General features: G+C 47.5%; 1 protein-coding gene across 1 annotated transcript in view; it reads right to left on the bottom strand.

The window, feature by feature from the left end:
* CDHR3 (cadherin related family member 3) overlaps positions 1-21,459 on the bottom strand; it is a 74,516-nt gene that overhangs the window by 10,191 nt on the left and 42,866 nt on the right. Inside the window, exons 13-17 of the mRNA XM_026648903.1 lie at positions 20,633-20,859; positions 17,831-18,002; positions 14,979-15,223; positions 8,656-8,837; positions 7,008-7,021 (exon numbers count right to left, since the gene is read on the bottom strand). Of these exons, the coding sequence (XP_026504688.1) occupies positions 7,008-7,021; positions 8,656-8,837; positions 14,979-15,223; positions 17,831-18,002; positions 20,633-20,859 (840 nt within the window). The remainder of the gene's footprint in view (positions 1-7,007; positions 7,022-8,655; positions 8,838-14,978; positions 15,224-17,830; positions 18,003-20,632; positions 20,860-21,459) is intronic.

Raw genomic sequence — 21,459 nt, 5'->3', positions numbered from 1 at the left:
AGTGTTTATCTTGGTCATTTCCTATGAAGAGACACACAATGTGAAATCAAACCTGTGAAATAATGAAAGGAGGAGGAGAAGCAGTGACTTGGACATTTTTACCTACATGGATTGAAGCAGATTTATATGACCTGAATATTGCATTAGGGTGAGTTTAATCAGAACTGGCAACAAAAGCCATTGTGGCTAAGGGTGTTGCTACCAAATGTTCAAAGGAGAATTAATAGGATCTGACCTGCTAAATGACTCCAAATGTCATGTTAGAAGTACACAAGTCTCTATTACCCTGGAATTAATCATGTCATTATCAGAACTAAAAGATTTAGAGCCTGAGCCCTGGTCTACGCTACAGGGTTAGGTCGAATTTAGCCGCGTTAGGTCAATTTTATAATGACTGCATCTATACAAGCAACCCCGTTCCGTCGACCTAAAGGGCTGTTAAAATTGATTTCTGTACTCCTCCCTCGCGAGGGGAGTAGCGCTAAAATCGACCTTGTTGGGTCAAATTTGGGGTAGTGCGGACGCAAATCGACGTTATTGGCCTCCAGGAGCTATCCCAGAGTGCTCCAATGTGACCGCTCTGGACAGCAGATTAGAAGACCAAAAAAATGCACTCGCCATTTTCCAAGCTCATGCAGTCCTCCCGCACTGATAGGGCACAGCTGAATGCATGTAGCCATTCAGTGGCAGAGTCCAGGAAAGCATTAAGTGAGCACGGTGAGAAGAGGCAGGATGCAATGCTGAGGCTAATGGGGGAGCAAATGGACATGCTCAGGCGTCTGGTGGAGCAGCAGGAAAGCCAACAAGAGCACAGACCACCGCTGCATCCACTGTACAACCGCCTGTCCTCTTCCCCAAATTCCATATCCTTCTCACCCAGACGCCCAAGAATGCGGGGGAAGGGGGAGGCTCCAGGCATCCAGACACTCCACTCCAGAGGATGGCCCAAGCAACAGAAGGCTGTCATTCAAACAGTTTTGATTTGTAGTGTGGCTACAATAAGCAATGTGGCCTTCTCCTCCCCCACCCCGCCCTACCCCACCCGGGCTACCTTATTAGTTTTTTTCCCTTTTTTTTTTTTTTTTTTTTTTTAAATAAAGAAAGACTGCATGGTTTCAAAACAATAGTGACTTTATTTCCTTTGCCAGCTGTGATTGAAGGGGGGGGGGTTGTCTTACAGGGAATTAAAATCAACAAAGGGGGCGGGTTTCCATCAAGGAGAAACACACACACCTGTCACACCGTAGCCTGGTCAGTCATGAAACTGGTTTTCAAAGCCTCTCTGATGCGCAGCGCACCTACCTGTGCTCTTCTAATCGCCTTGGTGTCTGGCTGTTCAAAATTGGCAGCCAGGCAATTTGCCTCAACGTCCCACCCCACCATAAACATCTCCCCCTTACTCTCACAAATATTATGGAGCACAAAGCAAGCAGCAATAACAATGGGAATATTGGTTGCGCTGAGGTCTAACCTAGTCAGCAAACAGCGCCAGCGAGCTTTTAAATGTCCAAAGGCACATTCTACCACCATTCTACACTTGCTCAGCCTATAGTTGAACTGCTCCTTATTACTGTCCAGGCTGCCTGTGTATGGCTTCATGAGCCATGGGAGCAAGGGGTAGGCTGGGTCTCCAAGGATAACTATTGGCATTTCCACATCCCCAACAGTAATTTTCTCGTCTGGGAAGTAAGTCCCTTCTTGCAGCTGCTCAAACAGCCCAGAGTTCCTAAAGATGCGAGCGTCATGCACCTTTCCCAGCCATCCCACGTTGATGTCGGTGAAACATCCCTTGTGATCCACCAGTGCTTGCAGCACCATTGAGAAGTACCCCTTGCGGTTTATGTACTGGTTGGCAAGGTGGTCCGGTGCCAAGATAGGGATATGCGTTCCGTCTATCGCCCCACCACAGTTAGGGAAACCCATTGCAGCAAAGCCATCCACTATGATCTGCACATTTCCCAGAGTCACTAGCCTTGATAGCAGAATGTCAATGATTGCATTGGCTACTTGAATCACAGCAGTCCCCACAGTATATTTGCCCACTCCAAATTGATTCCCAACTGACCGGTAGCAGTCAGGCGTTGCAAGCTTCCACAGGGCTATCACCACTCACTTCTCAACTGTCCGGGCAGCTCTCATCTTGGTATTCCTGTGCTTCAGGGTGGGGAAAAGCAACTCACAGAATTCCAGGAAAGTGGCCTTACGCATGCGAAAGTTCCGCAGCCACTGGGAATCATCCCATACCCCTGCTACACTATGCGGTCCCACCAGTCTGTGCTTTTTTGCCAAGCCCAGAATCGGCATTCCACTGTATCGACCAGCCCCACTGCCGCCATGATGTCCCAATTGCCACAGCCCATGTTTTCAGGAATGTCTGTGTCCATGTCCTCCTCACAATCGTCCTTGTGCTGCCGTGGCTTAGTCAGGTTCTGCACATACTGCAGTATAATGCGCGAGGTATTTACAGTGCTCACAACAGCAGCAGTGAGCTGAGCGGGCTCCATGCTTGCCGTGCTATGTCATCTGCACAGGTAACCCAGGAAAAAAGGCGCGAAATGATTGTCTGCAGTTGTTTTCATGGAGGGAGGGGAGACTGACGACATGTACCCAAAACCACCCGCGACAATGTTTTTGCCCCATCAGGCATTGGGAGCTTAACCCAGAATTCCAGTGGGCAGCGGAAACTGCTGGAACTGTGGGATAGCTACCCACAGTGCACTGCTCCATGAGTCGATGCTAGCCACGGTAGTGAGGACGCACTCCACCGACTTAATGCGCTTAGTGGGGACATACACAATCGACTGTATAAAATCGATTTCTAAAAATCGACTTCTATAAAATTGACCTAATTTCAGAGTGTAGACATACTCTGAGTCTCCTCTCGGTTACACTGCTGCTGGTCAGGAGTAGTGCTGTTGAAGTCAATGTAGTTACACCGTGTAAAATTAGTTTGAGTGGAGAAATAGGCCTTTTGTTGTTCTCCTTCTGCTTGGCCTTTGGATAATAATCTCCTTTCTGACCCCCCTGACTCCACCTCTGTTGTGTCTGATATAGGGGGATGGGGAATATAGTCTGGCTGGGGAGCTCAGTCCATAGAGGTGAATGGGGGCATGATGCACCTGAACTACAACTCCCATGAGGCACCATGGTGGGATTTCTGAATAGAACATTTTCAGGTTTTGGCCAAAAACATTTTGATATTTGGATTTTTTTTTTAAATGAAAAGCCAAAATATATTACGGAAACAAAATTTTTCATGAACTGTGTTTGCTTTAGTTGAAAACCCAATTTTCCCTTCGAAAACAACTTTGATGGAAAATTTTTGACCAGCCCTAATGACAGCATTATGTAGCCTGACTAGCTCAAGATTCCTTATTTTCAATGCCTGCTTTCTCAGTGTTTAATATCACACTTTGGGCCAGATTTAACGGGTCACATTGGTTTTGTTTTTCCAATGTCACTAAATAAAAACCCTGACCTGGTTCACCTCATTTCCATCTCCTCATCCAATCCCTCCATAAATCACAATTCTTCCAAAATGCCTTTCACCATAGTCCTTTCCTCAGGTAGGAAGGTAACAAGCTAGATAGTTGAAAATCCTTACCCTAAAGCCCCACAAACAAATCACGGACCTAACGAGCCCTGCTAAGTGTCACTGTTCAGTCACTCTGCTTCCCACTGCATCCTGTTACTCTCACTCTATTTTATGTGTCTGTCTGGATTGTAAATCCTTTCAGGCAGGGATTTGGGTGAAATCCTGGCCCCACTGAAGTCAATGGGAGTTTTGCCATTGATTTTAATCAAGCCTGGATTTCACCCCTCCTCTATAAAACACTCAGCACACTGTTGGTGGATAAGGAGCTTCATGCTTAGTAGACAGGGCACCAGACTGGGAGTCAGGACCTGCACCTATTCCCATCTCTACCACTCACCTACTGTGTGATCTCGGGCAAATCACTTCTCTCTGATTCCCTTCCTACTCTTTGCCTGTCTTGTCTCTTTAGGTTGTAAACTCGTTAGGGCAGGGATTGTCACGTATATATGTACAGCACCTAACACAACAGGGCACCAGTCTGAGTTGGAATCTGAGTGTTACTGTTATATTAATAATAATCCTACAGTCTTTGTTTAGACCAGATTCTCATTGGCTGAGTAAGATCTGTGGGACCAGGATCTAATATGGCATCATTGATCCACTTGCTAAAATTCCCATTAGTATTTCTAGTGATGGCTTCCAATTTTCACTCTGTATATATGAAAAAACCTCAAGGATATGTCTACAATTAAAAAATAGCACTATTCAATATTTTTGAAATAGTGGGTTTGTAGAAAACATGTCTAGTGGCAGAAACAAACGATGCCAAGAATTCTACCTTGCAATCTCCGTCATTGGCATCATACAAAAGTTCCACAGGTTCTCTGACCATACTGTAGGACTGGTATGGGCCAAACACTTACTTTAGTTTGTGACTTACAGTACTTACCCAAACCTCTTCTTTCTTAACTTTCTTCTTTTCTACAGAAAAGAAAATGCACATTCTAAGGGCTTGTCTACATTATGCGCAGGATCGACGGGCAGTGATCGATCCAGTGGGGGTCGATTTATCGCGTCTAGTCTAGTCATGATCAATCAACTGCCGAGCGCTCTCCCATCGACTCCGGTACTCCACTGGAGCGAGAGGCGCAGGCAGAGTCGACACGGGAGCGTCAGCTGTCGACTTACCACAGTGAAGACACCACGGTAAATAGATCTAAATACTTCGACTTCAGCTACATTATTCATGTAATGCGTAACTTAGATTGATTTCCCCCCACCCCTAGTGTAGACCAGGCCTAAGAAATCAGAATTTTTTTGACTGTGATACGTAGATATTAAAGCCAAGAGTTTCAAAAGTGACTAGTGAGTTTGAGACACCTTTAAAAGTGCCTGACTTTCACAGGATAGGTGATCAGAACTTTCTGAAAATCAGACCCCTTTGAGGTGTTTCAGGTTGGCCATCCAAAATTGCTAGTCACACTTGACAATCTTGCCCTAGAACTAGAGGTGAATAATTTCCCACAACTAATTTTCTCAATTAATTTTACTTTCCATTGATTGTTTGAACAGATTTAGAAATTCACATATATTCAAAATTATTCACACTTTTTGACAGTGAATAATTTGCTTTGGGGATGAAATTCCCTTCTGTGCAGAAATTCCCTTCTATGCACAACTGAACTCCCACTCAAGCCATATTCTGAGGATTCAGCTGCTCCAAAGCCCTTGAACTGGCCCTCTGCAGGAGAGTAAATTTTACCTGTGGGGAATATTTGAACTAAAATGTAGCTTTCATGAGTATTTGCACTTGTAAAGCTTGTGCACTTGCAAGTTCATGAAAGCCAAACAAGAAAGTGTTACAAACCCAATCAAGCAAAATTCTGATTTGAAAAATGGATTGGATATTTGCAATCTCTTTCCCCCACCCAACCCCCATTTTCACTCATTTTGAGTTAGTAGTGAGCATAGGCGCCAACTTTCTAACGTGCCGGGGGGGGGGGGTTGCTCCTCCCTGCTTCGCCCCTGCACCCCTTCCCTCAAGGCCACACTCCATCCCTGCCTCTTCTTGCCCTATTGCGACCCCTGCCCCAGCGCGACCTACCTGCCGGCAGTCCCGCTAATCAGCGCCTTCCCCTGCCCCCCCAGCGCCTGCTGCATGCCGCAGAACAGCTGATCCACAGCGGGCAGGAGTCACTGGGAGGGAGGGGGAGGTGCTGATTGGCGGGGCTGCCGGTGGGCAAGAGGCACTGAGGAGAGGAGGAGGTGCTGATAGGGGAGCTGCCAGTGGGTGCTCAGCACCCACCTTTTTTTTCCTATGGGTGCTCCCTGGAGCACCCACAGAGTGAGCGCCAATAGTAGGGAGACTGGGCTTCTCTACAGTACAGACCCATGGAAGCTGCCCAATTTCAAGGGTGCATGCTGCCTCTACATTTCTGCATTTCCTTTTTTGTTCCCTCCTTCGAGGCTTTTTTAAAAATCTCCCTTCAATCAACACCTCCAGCCACCAACAGGCCCTGTTGGTTGGCATGTGATGGCCTAAAATGTATAATTACTGCAGATGGGTCTGAGCCTGAACAATTACTTCAAACCATCTTCCTTTCCCCCCTCACCGCCTCAACTTTTGGGTGCTCAACTTGAGACAACTTGAAGGGACCCAATTTTTCAGAAAGTACCAGGCATCCAGCCTCTGAAAAATCAGGCACCTCTAAGGGTCTCAAACCAGGCACCCAAAATCACTTGTTATAGGTGAGAATCATGGCTTCCAAATTGGGAAGGTCTGGTTGTGTGTCCAGTGTCCAAAAGCTGGTTGTTGCTGAGTCAGCTCAAACTGTATTTAGGAGATTGAACTAATGAAAAGTGCTGGTAAGGCTAATTGGAAAATAGTTAATAAATTCCTGCCCCACCATGCCAGAGCACTAGGCTACACCAGGCTTGTTCTTTACGCAACAGTTTCATAGATTTTTTAAGACCAGAAGGGACCGTTAGATCATCTATTGTGACCTTCTGTATTAGCACAGGCCATATAATTTCACCCAGTTATCCCTGTACATGGATTATTTATCTGAAAATGGAATTACAAATTTCTCTGACTAAGGCTATGTCTACCCTATGAGCTCGGGGTGTGATTCCCAGCTTGTGTACATATGCTGGTGCTAGCTCTCATCTGAACTAGCATGCTAAAAATAGTAGCGTAGCCATGGTAGCATGGGCAACAGCAGTAACAACACCAGCTAGCAGCGCTGAGTACAAACCCGCCTGATCCCTGGGGATACACTCCCGGCACAGCTAGCCCATGCCACTGTCCATGTTACTACAGCTACAGTACTACTTTTAGCATGCTAACTCAGATGAGAGCTAGCGTGTGTACAGGAGCTTGGAATTACACCCCTAGCTGCTAGTGGAGATGCAGCTTAATAAGTGGTGCACTTGTTCTTAAAAAGTAATAAAAGCATTAAAAAAAGATACATACCTGGTGTGTTTTTCCTGTAATAAAAATATAAAGTTATCAATATAGTTAATATATGCAATACCTATGTCTACAAAAAAATCACGTTCCAGTTCCAGCCCTGACAAATCTGTTCTTTTTTCCTTTGGCAAACGGGATTTTTTTTGTGTTTGACCTTTTTCGGTTTGTTTAGTTTGGGCATGTTTGTTCTGCTGCGCCTCAGCATTATTAACTACTGCTATTGAGCTACCAGAAGCAGTCAAACAGCCCTGAATATTGTTCTTGTGACTCCCCAAAGAATGTCTGTATATTTTTTAATCTTATCAATAACAGCATAGTGGAGTTATACCACCCCCCAAAATTATACTTTAAAAAATTACACTCCCCATCCAATTCTAGGGCTGAGCTAATATCTTTTAAAATATTTGAAAGGTTTAAAATGTGACTTGAAAATATCAAGATTGCTTTTTAATGTGGCCCAATTGAATCATTGGCACCAATTAATAAATAATAACAATAGCCAGATTATATGCCACTGTATCCATTTGTCATTTCTACCACGAATTGCTAAACTCCTTGCACACACCTCTAGAATAATAACAATAGCTTGCTGTTAATATTTTATCTCTAAGGCTGCGTGTCGGTCACGGAAGTCACGGATTCCGTGACTTTCCGTGACCTTTGTGACTTTTGCAGCAGCCGGTGCGGCTGGTTGAGGAGCTAACCGAGGCAGCCCCTGGGCCAGCAGCAGCAGTGTGGAAGGGGGCTCAGGGCTGGGGCAGGAGGTTAGGGTGTGGGGCGGCGCTTACCTTGGGGGGGGAGGCTCCCCGGAAGCAGCCGGCATGACCCTGCAACTCCTGACCTAGTCGGAGAGGCCAGGGGGCTCTGCGTGCTGTCCCTGCTTGCAGGCACCGCCCCCACAGCTCCCATTGGTTGCGGTACCCAGCCAATGGAACCGGAGCTCGGCGGGGGACATGCGCGGAGCCCTCCAGCCTTTCCTCCCCCTAGGAGCTGCCGGGACACATGGAGCTGGGTAGGGCGCCTACCTGCCCCCCCCAGTCCTCCCCTCCCAGCACCAGCGGGGGTCCCAGGCCATCCCCCCAGCACCCACGGTACCCCCAGACCGCACCCCCCAACACCCCAGAACACCCACAGGCCCCGGCCCAAGTTTTAGTTACGGGTAAATAGTACAAGTCAAGTACACGTCACGGGCCGTGAATTTTTGTTTACTGACCGTGATCTGTCCAGGACTTTTACTAAAAATACCTGTGACTAAAACATAGCCTTAGTTTTCTCTCATTCTGAAAGATCTTAGCACAATTTTGCCATGATCCTGACTGGGACTTCTGGTGGTAACAAACAATTATTATTTTTTCTGCTTGTGATGTTCAGCTAAAGCATTTGACTAAAGTATCAGTAAATCCACCAAGTGTTTTGATGTCATTTTGATTTGACTCTCATCTCTTTAAAGAATCAACATCCTATTCCAACAACTAGTAACGTTTATTACAGCAAATGACATATTGCTCTAAAATATTCAAAGTATAAATTCCATTAACTCTCAGAGCTTCAAGTTGTCTTTATAAGTAGCAGGTATTTCTCAATAGTAATAACAAAAAACTCACTCTTTCTCAAGGAAACTAGTGTTTATGTTCTTTTTTTGATTACTTACAGTGGTCTTTTATCTGCTTTGGGTTTTGGTGGACAGTAGGTACGGATATATTTTGCCAGCAGGAAGGATAGGTATCCAAGCAGTCCAAGCAATAGCATGCTGCCAACAGAAATGAGGAATGGCACGTACCAAGCTGATTCAGAATAAACATTTTCTGTTCTGATCAGAAGCGTAATGGCAGGCTTTGAAAAAAAATAAATAAAAGGTTCTTAAATGATGCAAACTCTGAATTTTGTTGACACCTAGTGTAAAAAGTATGTTCCTGATTGTGCTCCTGTGTTTTACATTAAAACATGAATGCAGTGGTTGTGTTTAAAAATTTTGGATTGCCTTAGGGTATGTCTACACTGCACTCAGGAGGTGTGACTGCAGCATGTGTAGGCATATCCGAGTTAACTTTGAAGCTAGCTCAAGTAACCGTATCAGTGTGGCTGCAGCAGCAGGGATGGTGGCACAGCCCCAAGCCATTTAAATATGTAGCCAGAGTCCTGGGTGGGGTGGTACTCAGGAAGGTAGCCCATCTTGGACTGCTGCCCCCTCCACTGCTATTGTTACCTGAGCAGGGCCGGATCTAGGTTTTTTGCTGCCCCAAGCAAAACAATTTTTGGCTGCCCCCACCTCAGCCCTGGGCTCTCATCCCTGCCCCCACCAGTGCCCTCCCCCACCCGCACCCCCTGCCGCCCCACCCCTGGGCTCTCTCTTCCCCCCCCTGCACCTCCTGCCGCCCCAGCCCTGGGCTCCCCCCCACCCGTGCTGACTCCGCCCGCTCCCCCCTTGCCTCCAGCCGGTCCGGCGCTGGCACGGTCAGGGTAAGCAGCGGGGCTCCCAGGCCACGCCTCAGCCCAGGGTTCCTCCAGCCAGGGCTCCCGCCTCCAGGACCGGCTGGGAGCCGGGAGGTCAGAGCCGGGGGACTGCCCCGGCAGGGGGCTGAGGAGCCAGGGCAGGGTAGCCCCAGAGGGAGCAGAGCCCCGGAGAGCGGGATGCGGGCCCCACACGGCAGCGCCCCGCCCTCTATGGCCCTGCTGCTGCTGTTTCTGGCCGCCCTGCCGCAGTCTCTGGGTGGCTCGGGCCACTTCGCCCAGCCCCGGCTGCGGTGCTGGGGGGCGGCCGCCCTGCAACACCTGCAGGCGGCTCCGTGTGCCCCGCGGGCGGCCCCCAGCCTGAGTGTCCCACGCTCGGAGCCTGCCCGGCCCAGCCACAAGGTGCGGGCGCTGCTCCCCCGTGGCATGAACCGCAGCGGCCCCAGGGCGCCCCCCGTGCATGATGTGCTGCTGCTGCCAGGGCCAGCTCTAGGCTTTTGCCGCCCGAAGCAAAAAAAAAAAAAAAAAAAGATGGCCAGAATGCTGCCACTGAAAATGTGCCAGCCCAAGCACGTGCTTGGTTTGCTGGTGCCTAGAGCCGGCCCTGTACTTCAGCTAGGTTTGACTAGCTAGATCAGGTATGTTTACCCAAGCTGCAATCACGTCTCCCGATTGCAGTGAAGATGTACCCTTAGACAACTAGAAGATTCTACCTCACTATCTTTGTATATGGAAGTACAGGAAATACTGTTCAGTGTTGAGGTAATAGTTTCTAGTTATCTAAGGCAAAACTGGAAAGTTTTAAAGCACTATCATTGTATGCAGTTCAATGTGTAGTAACACAATTCCCTTTCTAAAAATGCGTTGATCCTAGAGGAATCGGGAACATTACATAAAAATAAGTGAAACCCCAAATTCTCATGTGACATTCCTTGGCTCTAGAAAAAAACCTAAACCACAAAGTTGCGAGCTATATCTGAGGTTCCCCCCAAAATGAAAGATATTCAGAAACATTATTGTTTTTTCTCTACTGCGGTGTCCTTTCCATGTGAAATTTTGCACTATTCGTTTTTATTGCCTTTGAGTTTCCTATATAGTTTTTATTAAATTTTTAATTGGTCTCTGCACTAAATTCATCAGGGTTTCTAGCTATTCCTTGTTGACTGATATCTTTAAAATAACGTTGAGTATCCACACAAAAACTGGCAGATACATGATTCTTGAGTAGATCTGGTACAATGTGTAGTTATTGGAAGAAAACATTTACAGTTAAAGGTAATCTTTTTCCATTATTCTTCATCATAAAGCTTATTAGCCAGCAGGGTTGGGCACATAAAATCTTCAAAGAAACTCACCAACAATTGCCCTCTTTCAAAATGGCCACCATTTCCCACTATTCTTGATGGGACTGAGACCATAGGCTGCCCTCATTTAGGACCATCATCTTCCTAGGATACCTATTGGGAATGAGGATTTGCAGCTGCAGCTGCCCAATCTCCAGGCAGCCTCCGAGTACAGCTGAGCCACAGCAGGGCCATCCAATTTACCACCAAACTACCAAACTTCACCAAACTATTACCCCAAAATGGACACAACTAATAGTGTTGGAAGCAGGTGAGGTAGTGCAACTCTCATGATATTTGTTGTGACTCGAGTGATTTTTGGAGTCGGGTTTTTTGCCTGTCTCATGAAAACATGATGAAAGGCACCAACTCATGAATTTTCCCTTATTCAACACGGTCACCATCTCCTATTACTATCAATGGGACTGAAACCAGCAAGATGGCCACCATTTTCATACAGTCTATCTGTATGTGAAAGTGAGGCTGCCCTTAATAAAGTTGGCTGCAACATTCCACTGTTTTCAGTTAGATTGAAGCAACACCCACGGGCAAAATGGCTTCCACTGCATGGTTCAGGGGGCTGGACAGGAGACGGGCTGTGAGGATCAGCAGAGACACTATCCCATATATGAATGATTAAACATATCAAAATTCTTTAATATGTGTAGCTAACCCATCAACCCTAAAAGAAATACAAGTTCTAGGTATGAGTGTGAATGATGATGTATTAATTAGATCAGTAGTTCTCCAACTACTACCTTCCAGTCTTTCTTTTGTCAATGGAGGTAAACTAGGAGGGGAGAAAGTCAAGACAGTACTAGGGAATGGATGACAGTTTGTCTATCTTAGGAGAGAGGAGAGGATAAATGGAGTCTCCATTTGAGCAGCCAGGGAGAGGTGTGCATTAAAGGTTGACTTTTCCACCTCAAATTATCACACACCCATTGGCAGAGAAGTAGAGGGGTGTTAAAAAGTCAAAAGACAGACGGAAAAGCTTGATTTGTTGCTTTTTTAAAATCTCAATGTGCAGGGTCTGACTCATGATTTTTGATCTCTGAAGGCTGGCAGTACTGAGTGAAAGAGGAGTGCGGGAGAGAAGATGCAGGGGTATCCTGGTGCTGGGAGGCTGGTAGCATGAGGGAAGCGGAATTGAGGTTGTGATATGTGATCTGTGGTGCATGGTAGTTTGTGGTAATGGTAAAGTGTGTGGCTGTGGGAGAAGGGGTAGAGAGTAAGTACCAGTAGGCAGTTTAACATCTGATTTCTATGGATTGGTGTGTGTGTGGCAATCTTAACTTTCACTACAGGGTATTTTTCTATATTAACAGAGATAGGAGTCAGTTAGGAAGTTTGGATCCAGGCATTTTCAAAGCAAAGCTCCTGTGATTTCAAACACTCCACGTGTGAGATTCTAGGTTTCTGATCCAGGCCTGTCTCTACTTGGCTCATCTGTGAGTTTACTTAGGGCACAGCATGTAAGATTCCACTCCCTTGTCCACCCTCTGCAACTTCCCCACATCTTGGCTCAGGTGCGCTGGGGAGAGCAGGGGCTGATACCACCAAGCAGGGGGGCAGAGACTGGAGTGAAGAATGGGGCAGACCCGTGGCTGCACACCCCTCTTTTTTAAAACACCAGCCAGTAGAGCTGACATGGTGCAGGATGACAGAAGCAATCTGCATCTGGTAAAGTGCTGGCACAAATTACCTCCCTCTGAGAGAAGTGATGGAGACAGGGAAAGAATTGTGACTCTGAACCACAGTTCTTCCTGAGGTGGCTCTGCTATGGAACGTCCCATATATACAAAGGCGGAATAAGGTTTCCCAGGTCCCTGGGCCAGAGCAAGTGGGGGGCTCCTCTGCACCCCTTCTGCCTGTGGCCCCGCCCACAGCCCCACCCTTTTCTGCCCCTTCCCCAGGACCACACCCCTGTTCTACCCTCCCATTCCATCAGCCCCACAACCCTTTTCTGCCCTGCCCCCATGGCGGCCCCAAGCCCGGAGAAGCTCTGTCCCCATGACACGGCCCCAGGCTCATAGACTCATAGACTCATAGACTTTAAGGTCAGAAGGGACCATTATGGTCATCTAGTCTGACCACCCGCATGACGCAGGCCACAAAAGCTGACCCACCCAATTTCCCTTATCTCAGCTGTTGAAGCCTTCAGATCGTGATTTAAAGACTTCAAGTCACAGAGAATCCTCCAGCTTGCGACCCCTGCCCTATGCTGCGGAGGAAGGCGAAAAACCTCCAGGGCCTCTGCCAATCTGCCCTGGAGGAAAATTCCTTCCCGACCCCAAATATGGCGATCAGTAGAACCCCGAGCATACAGGCAAGATTCTCCAGCCGGACCCACATTTTACCAGCTCCAGCAGGGAGTGAGAGCTCCTCCAGTCCCAGGGCCGCAGTGGGGGTCCGGGTGCTGGGGCTTCCCCTGCCACCTCCTGCACTTCTGGGGGGGAATAGGGTCAGGGTGCTGGGGTTTCTCCCACCCAGCGTTTCTGCTGGAGAGCGGGGTTGGGCACGGGGGATCTCCCTGCCATCCTGCAGCTTCTTCCAGAGATGGGGTCAGGGTACTGAGGGGGCTTCCCCTGTCCCCGGCTTCTGCCGGGGTGGGGGTGAGGCACTGCAGGGTTTTCCCCCATCCCGCAGCTTCTGCCCGGGACAGGGGCGGGGGGAGGGAGGGGGTGCTGTGGGGTTTCCCCCCATCCCGCAGCTTCTACCGGGGACACAGTCTGAGGACCTGGGGGTGGGCTTCCCCATCCTGTAGCTTCTGCCAGGGATGGGGTCGGGGATGCTGGGGGAGGGGGCTTCCCCGCCTCACCCACCAGATGGCAGAAGCCAGGGGCCCCCAGTTGGCCCGTGGACCCAGTGGCTAAACTCCCACTGCATATGTAGGGCATTGATCAAAGACTCCATCCCACACTTAACATTTCTTTGCAACTTTGTGTGTTTGAAACCCACGAAAACATTGGATGTGGGTGAGTGGGATATGCTAGATGTGTATAGAACCGCTTGAATTTTTGCCACAGACAGTCACTGGTTATAATATTTGGGTGATCCAAGTGATGGAGAAATATCCTTCTGGCTGGTTGAAAGCTAGTTTTGTGCTGCCTTTTTTTTTTTTATCTTCACACACACAGAGATTAATTTGTATTCCGTCATTAGAGAAATATACAGATGTGTGAGTCAGCCAAAGCAGTGTTTAGCTAGGAACCAAAAACCAGTCTCTGAGCAATGCGTGAAGAAATGTTAATATCTCAGGCAAAGGTTAACTCCTGCTCTCTCCTTATCAATGCAGCTGCCAAAGTCTATAACTTCTCAATTGTATGCTCTGCACATGAGACTCTGTGACAGTCTCCACATGGTAGGCTCCACAGCTCAAGCAGGGCCCATCTGTTTTTTCAGGCTTGCAGGGAGAGTGGGAGTTAGAGGGGATGGGGTGTAGAGCAGTGGTTCTCAAACTAGGGACGCCGCTTGTTCAGGGAAAGCCCCTGGTGGGCTGGGCCGGTTTGTTTACCTGCCGTGTCCACAGGTTCGGCCGATCGCAGCTCCCACTGGCCGCGGTTCACCGCTCTAGGCCAATGGGAGCTGCAGGAAGTGGTGCGGGCTGAGGGACGTACTGGCTGCTGCTTCCCTCAGCCCTCATTGGCCTGGAGCGGCGAACCACGGCCAGTGGGAGCCGCGATCGGCCAAACCTGCGGACGCGGCAGGTAAACAAACCAGCCCAGCTCGCCCGAACAAGCGGTGGCCCTAGTTTGAGAACTACTGGTGTAGAGTATGTTGCAGAATGGGGTATTTTTAATCAATTATTTTATTATGGATTGATATTTTGACAGGGGCTAGGCTGTTTGGGATGCTTTCTTGTATTGGCTGTGATCTTAGGTGATGGCAGGGTACCTGGACCTTTGGGTAGGTGCCTTTTTTGTTGTAGAAAGTGAAATAAAAAAATAAACATTATGGGTTTGTATACAGGTCCAATCCTGCAAGACACTGAGATCCCTGTCTCCCACTGACTTCACTTTAAGTGGAAGATGCTTACCCTTGCCCAGGATTGGGCCCACAGTAATTCTTGTGTTCTTTTGAGTGCACTTACCCTCAGTTGTTTTAACTGTCCCACACAGACCCGCCCATGCATCAGCCACAGAATTAAGTTGAAGATTCAGAATTTCAGTGAACTTACTGTAGTAGTGGTGGTAGTAGTCGGCTTTGGGATAACTTTGATGCTTAATGTCACTGTCCCAGTTTCAATGAGGGCTGTAGCTCTGTTCGAACCTGACAGCAAATTGTCATCTGTTATATAGACATGCAGTCTGTAGTCCCAGATTGTATCCAAACCACTGTCATAGTCAAATCTAGATGCAAGAATCAACTGAGAGATGTTGGAGCCAGCACTTGGTGAAAAAGTGAAATGATTATTCGCATTACCTAGAAGTAGAAGCAAAAAAATCAACATAAAACAGATGCACAAAACATTGTGAAAAGGGCCACTGATTTCACTTCTATCTACAATTTGTTACTAATCAATTATGCAATCATTTGGCTGTACAGCACTGCCTTCAGAAACCGCTGAAAGGGATGATGTGCTCTAGCAGCATTAGCATTGGTCTGTTCTATGAAATGGCTCCAGTTACTAGAAGTTGATTACCAGGACTACTATAGAAAATAGTACCATAACTGAAGTGCTAAAGGTAGGAAATAAGCACCTTTAGTGAGACATACATCTGAGAACAGACTTTTGTGCAAGGTTTAATGTTCAACATCTTCATTAATGATCTGGATGATGGGATGGATTGTATCCTCAGCAAGTTCGCAGATGACACTAAGCTGGGGGAGAGGTAGATATGCTGGAGGGGAGGGATAGGGTCCAGAGTGACCTAGACAAATTGGAGGATTGGGCCAAAAGAAATCTGATGAAGTTCAACAAGGACAAGTGCAGAGTCCTGCACTTAGAATGGAAGAATCCCATGCACTGCTACAGGCTGGGGACTGACTGGCTAAGTGGCAGTTCTGCAGAAAAGGACCTGGGGATTACAGTGGACGAGAAGCTGGATATGAGTCAACAGTGTGCCCTAATAGCCAAGAAGGCTAATGGCATATTGGGCTGTATTAGTAGGGGGATTGCCAGCAGATTGAGGGAAGTGATTATTCCCCTCTATTCGGCACTGGGGAGGCCACATCTGGAGTATTGCGTCCAGTTTTGGGGCCCCCACTACAGAAAGGATGTGGATCAATTGGAGAAAGTCCAGCGGAGGTCAACTAAAATGATTAGGGGGCTGGGGCACATGACTTATGAGGAGAGGCTGAGGGAACTGGGCTTATTTAGTCTGCAGAAGAGAAGAGTGGGGAGGCGGGGGGATTTGATAGCAGCCTTCAACTACCTGAAGGGGGGTTCCAAAGAGGACAGAGCTCGGCTGTTTTCAATGGTGGCAGATGACCAAAAAAGGAGCGATGGTCTCAAGTTGCAGTGGGGGACGTTTAGGTTGGATATTAGGAAAAACTATTTCACTAGGAGGTGGTGAAGCACTGGAATAGGTTACCTAGGGAGTTGGTGTAATCTCCTTCCTTAGAGGTTTTTAAGGCCTGGCTTGACAAAGCCCTGGCTGGGATGATTTAGTTGGGGTTGGTCCTGCTTTGAGCAGGGGATTGGACTAGATGACCTCTTGAGGTCTCTTCCAACCCTAATCTACTATGATTCTATGCTAAGGGCTATTGCAAGAGATCCTCATAGCATCTGAATGAGTTGGTCTTAACAACTCTGTATAAGATCCTGTGCTACACCTCCAATAGACACAGCACAGAACTCACAGCCTCGGGTGAGGGTTAAGGTGGCTTTAAGACATCTTTTTGTGCCCTCCCAAACCTGGGCTGTTCTGGCTCACCGGCTTAATTTAGGGCTTGTCTACACTTGAAACACTACAGCAGCACCGCTGTAGCGCATCAGGGTAGACACTACCTATGCCAATGGAAGGGATTCTTCCATCAGCGTAGCCAATCCACCTCCCCGAGAGGTGGAATTCTTCCACTGACCTAGCGCTGTCTACATGGGGACTTAGGGCATCTTAACTACGCCACTCAGGGGTATGGATTTTTCTGCGGATCTACTTTTCTAGTGTAGCCTAGGCCTTAAACAGCATCCCTATGGCTGCACTATGGGTCTCAGCACTGCCTTGTATCTGTGCAGACCCACCAATTGACATGCCTCTTTCACTCCCAGCTTCACCCCCTGCATGTCCCCTATTCAAGGCTTTGCAAAGGGGTCCTCAGAAGATAGCCTTACTGTTTTTTCCTCAGTGCCTGCACCAGGAGACTCCTCCCATGGCCAGGACCAGGGCTTTTAGAGGCCCTTTATGCTACTCTGAGCCTTTTATGTTGCATAAAGGGGCTGGAGTGGGGGTGAGGCTCTCACCCTCTCTACTTAAGATATTTGTCTGAATCACCTGTTCAATCATTACCCCATTCTCTGCCTCAAAAGGAGAAGTTTTTCCTAAATTAAAATGGCTCCCTTTTTGTGAAATGAGGCAACACCAAATGTCTCAGCACCTGGCTTATAATTGATTTTTGTGTCCAAGCACCTGTTCTTACAAAGGGATTTTAATGAGTACAGCATGAAGGTAGGACACAAGTTTTGTAGAGTAGTTTTGAGCAGTGCCCCAAATTCCACTCTGTTACACTGACAGAAATCTGAAATACTGGAACTCCATTAAGTCCAATGGGGTTATTCAAGTTTACCCTGTTATAACTGAAAGTACAATTTGTCCCTGTGTACAAGAGGAGTAGCAGTCTGGCTGGCTCCAGTGAGTAAATGTGAGTTTTGCCATTAATTTAAATGGAAGCTCTAGCTAGCTAATCTTTGTTATTTCTAAAGTGCCTGTCAATCACCATGGTATTAAACCCTAGCCAATATCAGCATTAGCATGTAATATGTACTAGACTTTTTTGTTCACAAAATCAAATGGACTGTCTATAGCCAAGCATTTTCCTCGTGCATCAGACATGCAACAATGACATTCAAGAGTCAAACAAATGCAGTACCTGAATTAATGAAGTACCGGAAAGATCTGGGACTAGAATCACGATCAACACACTCTATCCTGAAACCCTCAATGTTGGTCCCAACAGCTAGGTCTACCGGGATTGCCAGTGAATAGGTATTGGCTGAACAAACTGGTTTTTCATCATTTACTTCAAGAACATTGATGGTTACCTGAAAGAGAGCCAGCTGATCAGGTGAGATTCTTCCACTATGCTGTGCCAGAATATTGCCAGCTCTAGTAGCTAGTAGGATTTGTTCTTCTTTCTTTTTATTGACAGTAGTTAAACAAGAGTGGCAGGGAAGGTCCATTAATTTAGTTTTTGCCTTAGACATGTTAAAGTTCAAGAGATCATGAACTCACGTTGTGACCAACGTCCCTTTAGAACTCCGATTCCTTAAGGCAAATTATGTTTTAACATTGCACTTTCTTTTATGTGGGACTTTTGATTTTTTTGAATTGCCTGAAGTATGTCATAGAATGGAAAATAATACTTTACACTTATTAGATCTAGCCCGGGGCGGGCAAACTTTTTGGCCTGAGGGCCGCATCGGGTTTCGGAAATTGTATGGAGGGCCGATTAGGGAACGGGGTTGTGGCCCGGACCCCCCCCCCATTAACCCCCCTCTCGGGACTCCTGCCCCTTCCACCCCCGCTCCCTGTCCTCTGACTGCCCCTGGAACCCCCGCCCCTGATTGCCCCCCGCTGCCCCATCCAACCCCTCCTCTCATTCCTGACTGTCCCCCCAGGACCCCTGCCCCCATTCAACCCCCCTGTTCCCTGCCCTCTGACCGCCCCGACCCCTGCCCACCCCCCCCGAACTCCCCTGCCCTCTATCCAACACCCCCCCCTCCCTGCCCCCTTACCGCGCTGCCTGGAGCACTGGCGGCTGGCGGCCCTACAGCTGCACCACTCGGCTGGAGCCAGCCACACCGTCGCCACCACGCAGCACAGAGCACCAGGTCAGGCCGGGCTCGGCGCCCCAGAAGCTCACAGCCCCGCCACCCAGAGCATTGTGCTGGTGGCGGGGCAAGCTGAGGCTGCGGGAGAGGGGGAACAGCAGGGGAGGGGCCGGGGGCTACCCTCCCAGGCCAGGAGCTCAGGGGCCGGGCAGGAGGGTCCCGCAGGCCAGATGCGGCCCACGGGGCCGTAGTTTGCCCACCTCTGATCTAGCCATTCAAGGTTCTCAAAGTGCTTCACAAATGTTAATTAAGGGTATGTCTACACTTACCGGAGGGTCCGGCGGCAGGCAATCGATATTCTGGGATCGATTTATCGTGTCTGGTTTAGACGCGATAAATCGATCCCGGATCGATCCCGGAAGTGCTCGCCATCGACGCCGGTACTCCAGCTCGGCGAGAGGAGTACGCGGCATCGACGGGGGAGCCTTCCTGCCGCGTCTGGACCCGCAGTAAGTTCGGACTAAGGTACTTCGAATTCAGCTACGTTATTAACGTAGCTGAATTTGCGTACCTTAGTCCGAAGTGGGGGGGTAGTGTGGACCAGGCCTAAGCTTCCCGACATTTAATAATAATTCAGGGACTGAGGTTTTTAAGGTCAGGTTTGACAAAGCTCTGGCTGGGATGATTTAGTTGGGGTTGGCCCTGCTTTGAGCAGGGGGTTGGACTAGATGACCTCCTGAGGTCTCTTCCAACCCTGATATTCTATGATTCTATGACTGTTCCATGCACGAAGGGAGCCCTCCTCATGTAGATCAACCCTTCCCCATGTGGAGATGAGGTGCAGTGAGAGGATAAGCATTCTCCCCCCAACTCCCCTTGTTCCTTCACCAAGCAGTTATTGGCTGGAATGGAAAATTGGGCCTAAAATCTTGGAGATAATACAATTTTTTGTAATAGCAAAATCAAATGTAATGCAAAAATGGGGTAAAGAGAGATGTTAACCACTGAAGGAAACAGTTTATATGCACAGAAGTTTGGTGTTCTCTGAAACATATAAGGAGTGAATGTAAGCTTACGTCTACACTTACGGCGGCGTGTACAGTACAGGTACTACACATGTAGGTATACACCACAGTGAAAGGCAGGCTGCATCCATACTTGTCACTGTGCTGTGTAGCTACATGTGGCAGTGAAAGGCTCCAGAAGTAAGGAAAGGCTTTCATTGCATCCAGGAAAGGCTCTGGAAGATGGGAGGCAGCAGAGAGAGGCTCTGGCAGCAGGAAATTGCTGGAGCCTTTCCCCACTGCTGCCAGCCTTTCACTGTGGTGGGGAAAGGCTCCTGCAGCAGGGAGACGGAGACTATGCTGCTAAAAATAGCCGTGTAGACATGGGAGGCATTGCTTGGACATGTAGATAGCCATGTAGGGTGTATCTACCCTAGATTTCAGGAGTGCCGGGCACTCTACTCCACTCAGTTAAGCTGTGCCTCACTGTCCACACAGCTCTTTATACCCGTGCTAGCTGGGCGTGCAGTATCTGTACTTAACATGCTGCTGTAAGTGTAGACATGCTCTTTACGGCCTTTGTGGATACACAGAAAACTCTCTTACTGCCCACCAGAACTATCAAGAATGAATAACAGGCAGATAAAAGATAGTGTTGAAAGGAAAAAACAACAAATAAAAACACTGCATTTTTTTTTTAAATGGCAGGACTCCCTGCTCCCTCCCACTGTATCCTCCCTTTGTGTGAAATTCAGCCCTGTGTAGAGAGCCAGCCCACAGCCTCAATATCACTTCAGTGGGAGCTGAGTGGTGCATAGGTCTTGGGATGACCATGGACATAGGCTAAATTTTGCCTCAGGTAGGGGAGACATTTGCAGAAGTGATATAGTTACTCACGGACACTGTAGCAAGCTTCTCTGTGTCAGAAGCTTGCACTGTGAGAATGTACCTCTGCGTTGTTTCATAGTCTAATGTTGCTATAATCTTCAGATTTCCTTCATTTGGGTCGATCCAAAATATATTTGTGTAAGAAAGGGTACCTCCTCCAGCTACAATGGAATATGTGATTCCAGTAAATGGTAAATCCTTGTCTGTTGCACTCACTTTTCCAATGCTGGATCCAGCTGAAAAGAAGAGTCATCTTATCTTAACATTTAAAAAAATTACACACAAAATGAAATGTAAAGACTATCAGGCTCCTCCTAAGTGACTTTCTTAGTTCAAATGACATAGGCAGATTTTAATGTAACTCTAATTTAGGACTTGTCTACACAAGTAATTATTCCAGAATAGTCATTCTGGATTAACTCTTGGTATGAATGTTCTTATTCCAGAATAATAGTCCCTTATGCCAAATTAGCGTAATCCATTCCCAAAGGTATTCTTATTCTGGAATGAATGTGTCCACACCAGGACTTAATCAGGAATAGATGCGGTGCTTGAACTTCACATGCTACCTTAATCTGAATTAACTTCTCAGTATCAACAAGCCCTCAATATTTGTTTTATTTCTTTTTTTTAACCAAAAAAAAAAAAAAAGAAAAAAAAGAAAGAAAGAAAGGAGGGGGAAGAAATACAAAAGTTTCCTATATTTTGGCTGTCAGTTTCCCCATATATATGATTTTTCATATGTGATGCAAGAGTGACTTCTGTGCAGGAGTTAATTTCACCCTAAATGCATATTTAAATAACCAGCTTCATATGAATTATGGGCTAAATGCCAA

Source organism: Terrapene carolina, unplaced genomic scaffold (genome assembly GCF_002925995.2).
Source record: "Terrapene carolina triunguis isolate 2854851 unplaced genomic scaffold, T_m_triunguis-2.0 Scaffold68, whole genome shotgun sequence".
Classification (NCBI taxonomy): domain Eukaryota; kingdom Metazoa; phylum Chordata; order Testudines; family Emydidae; genus Terrapene; species Terrapene triunguis.
Note: the sequence above shows the minus strand (reverse complement) of the source record. Positions and strands in the feature narration are given on the sequence as shown.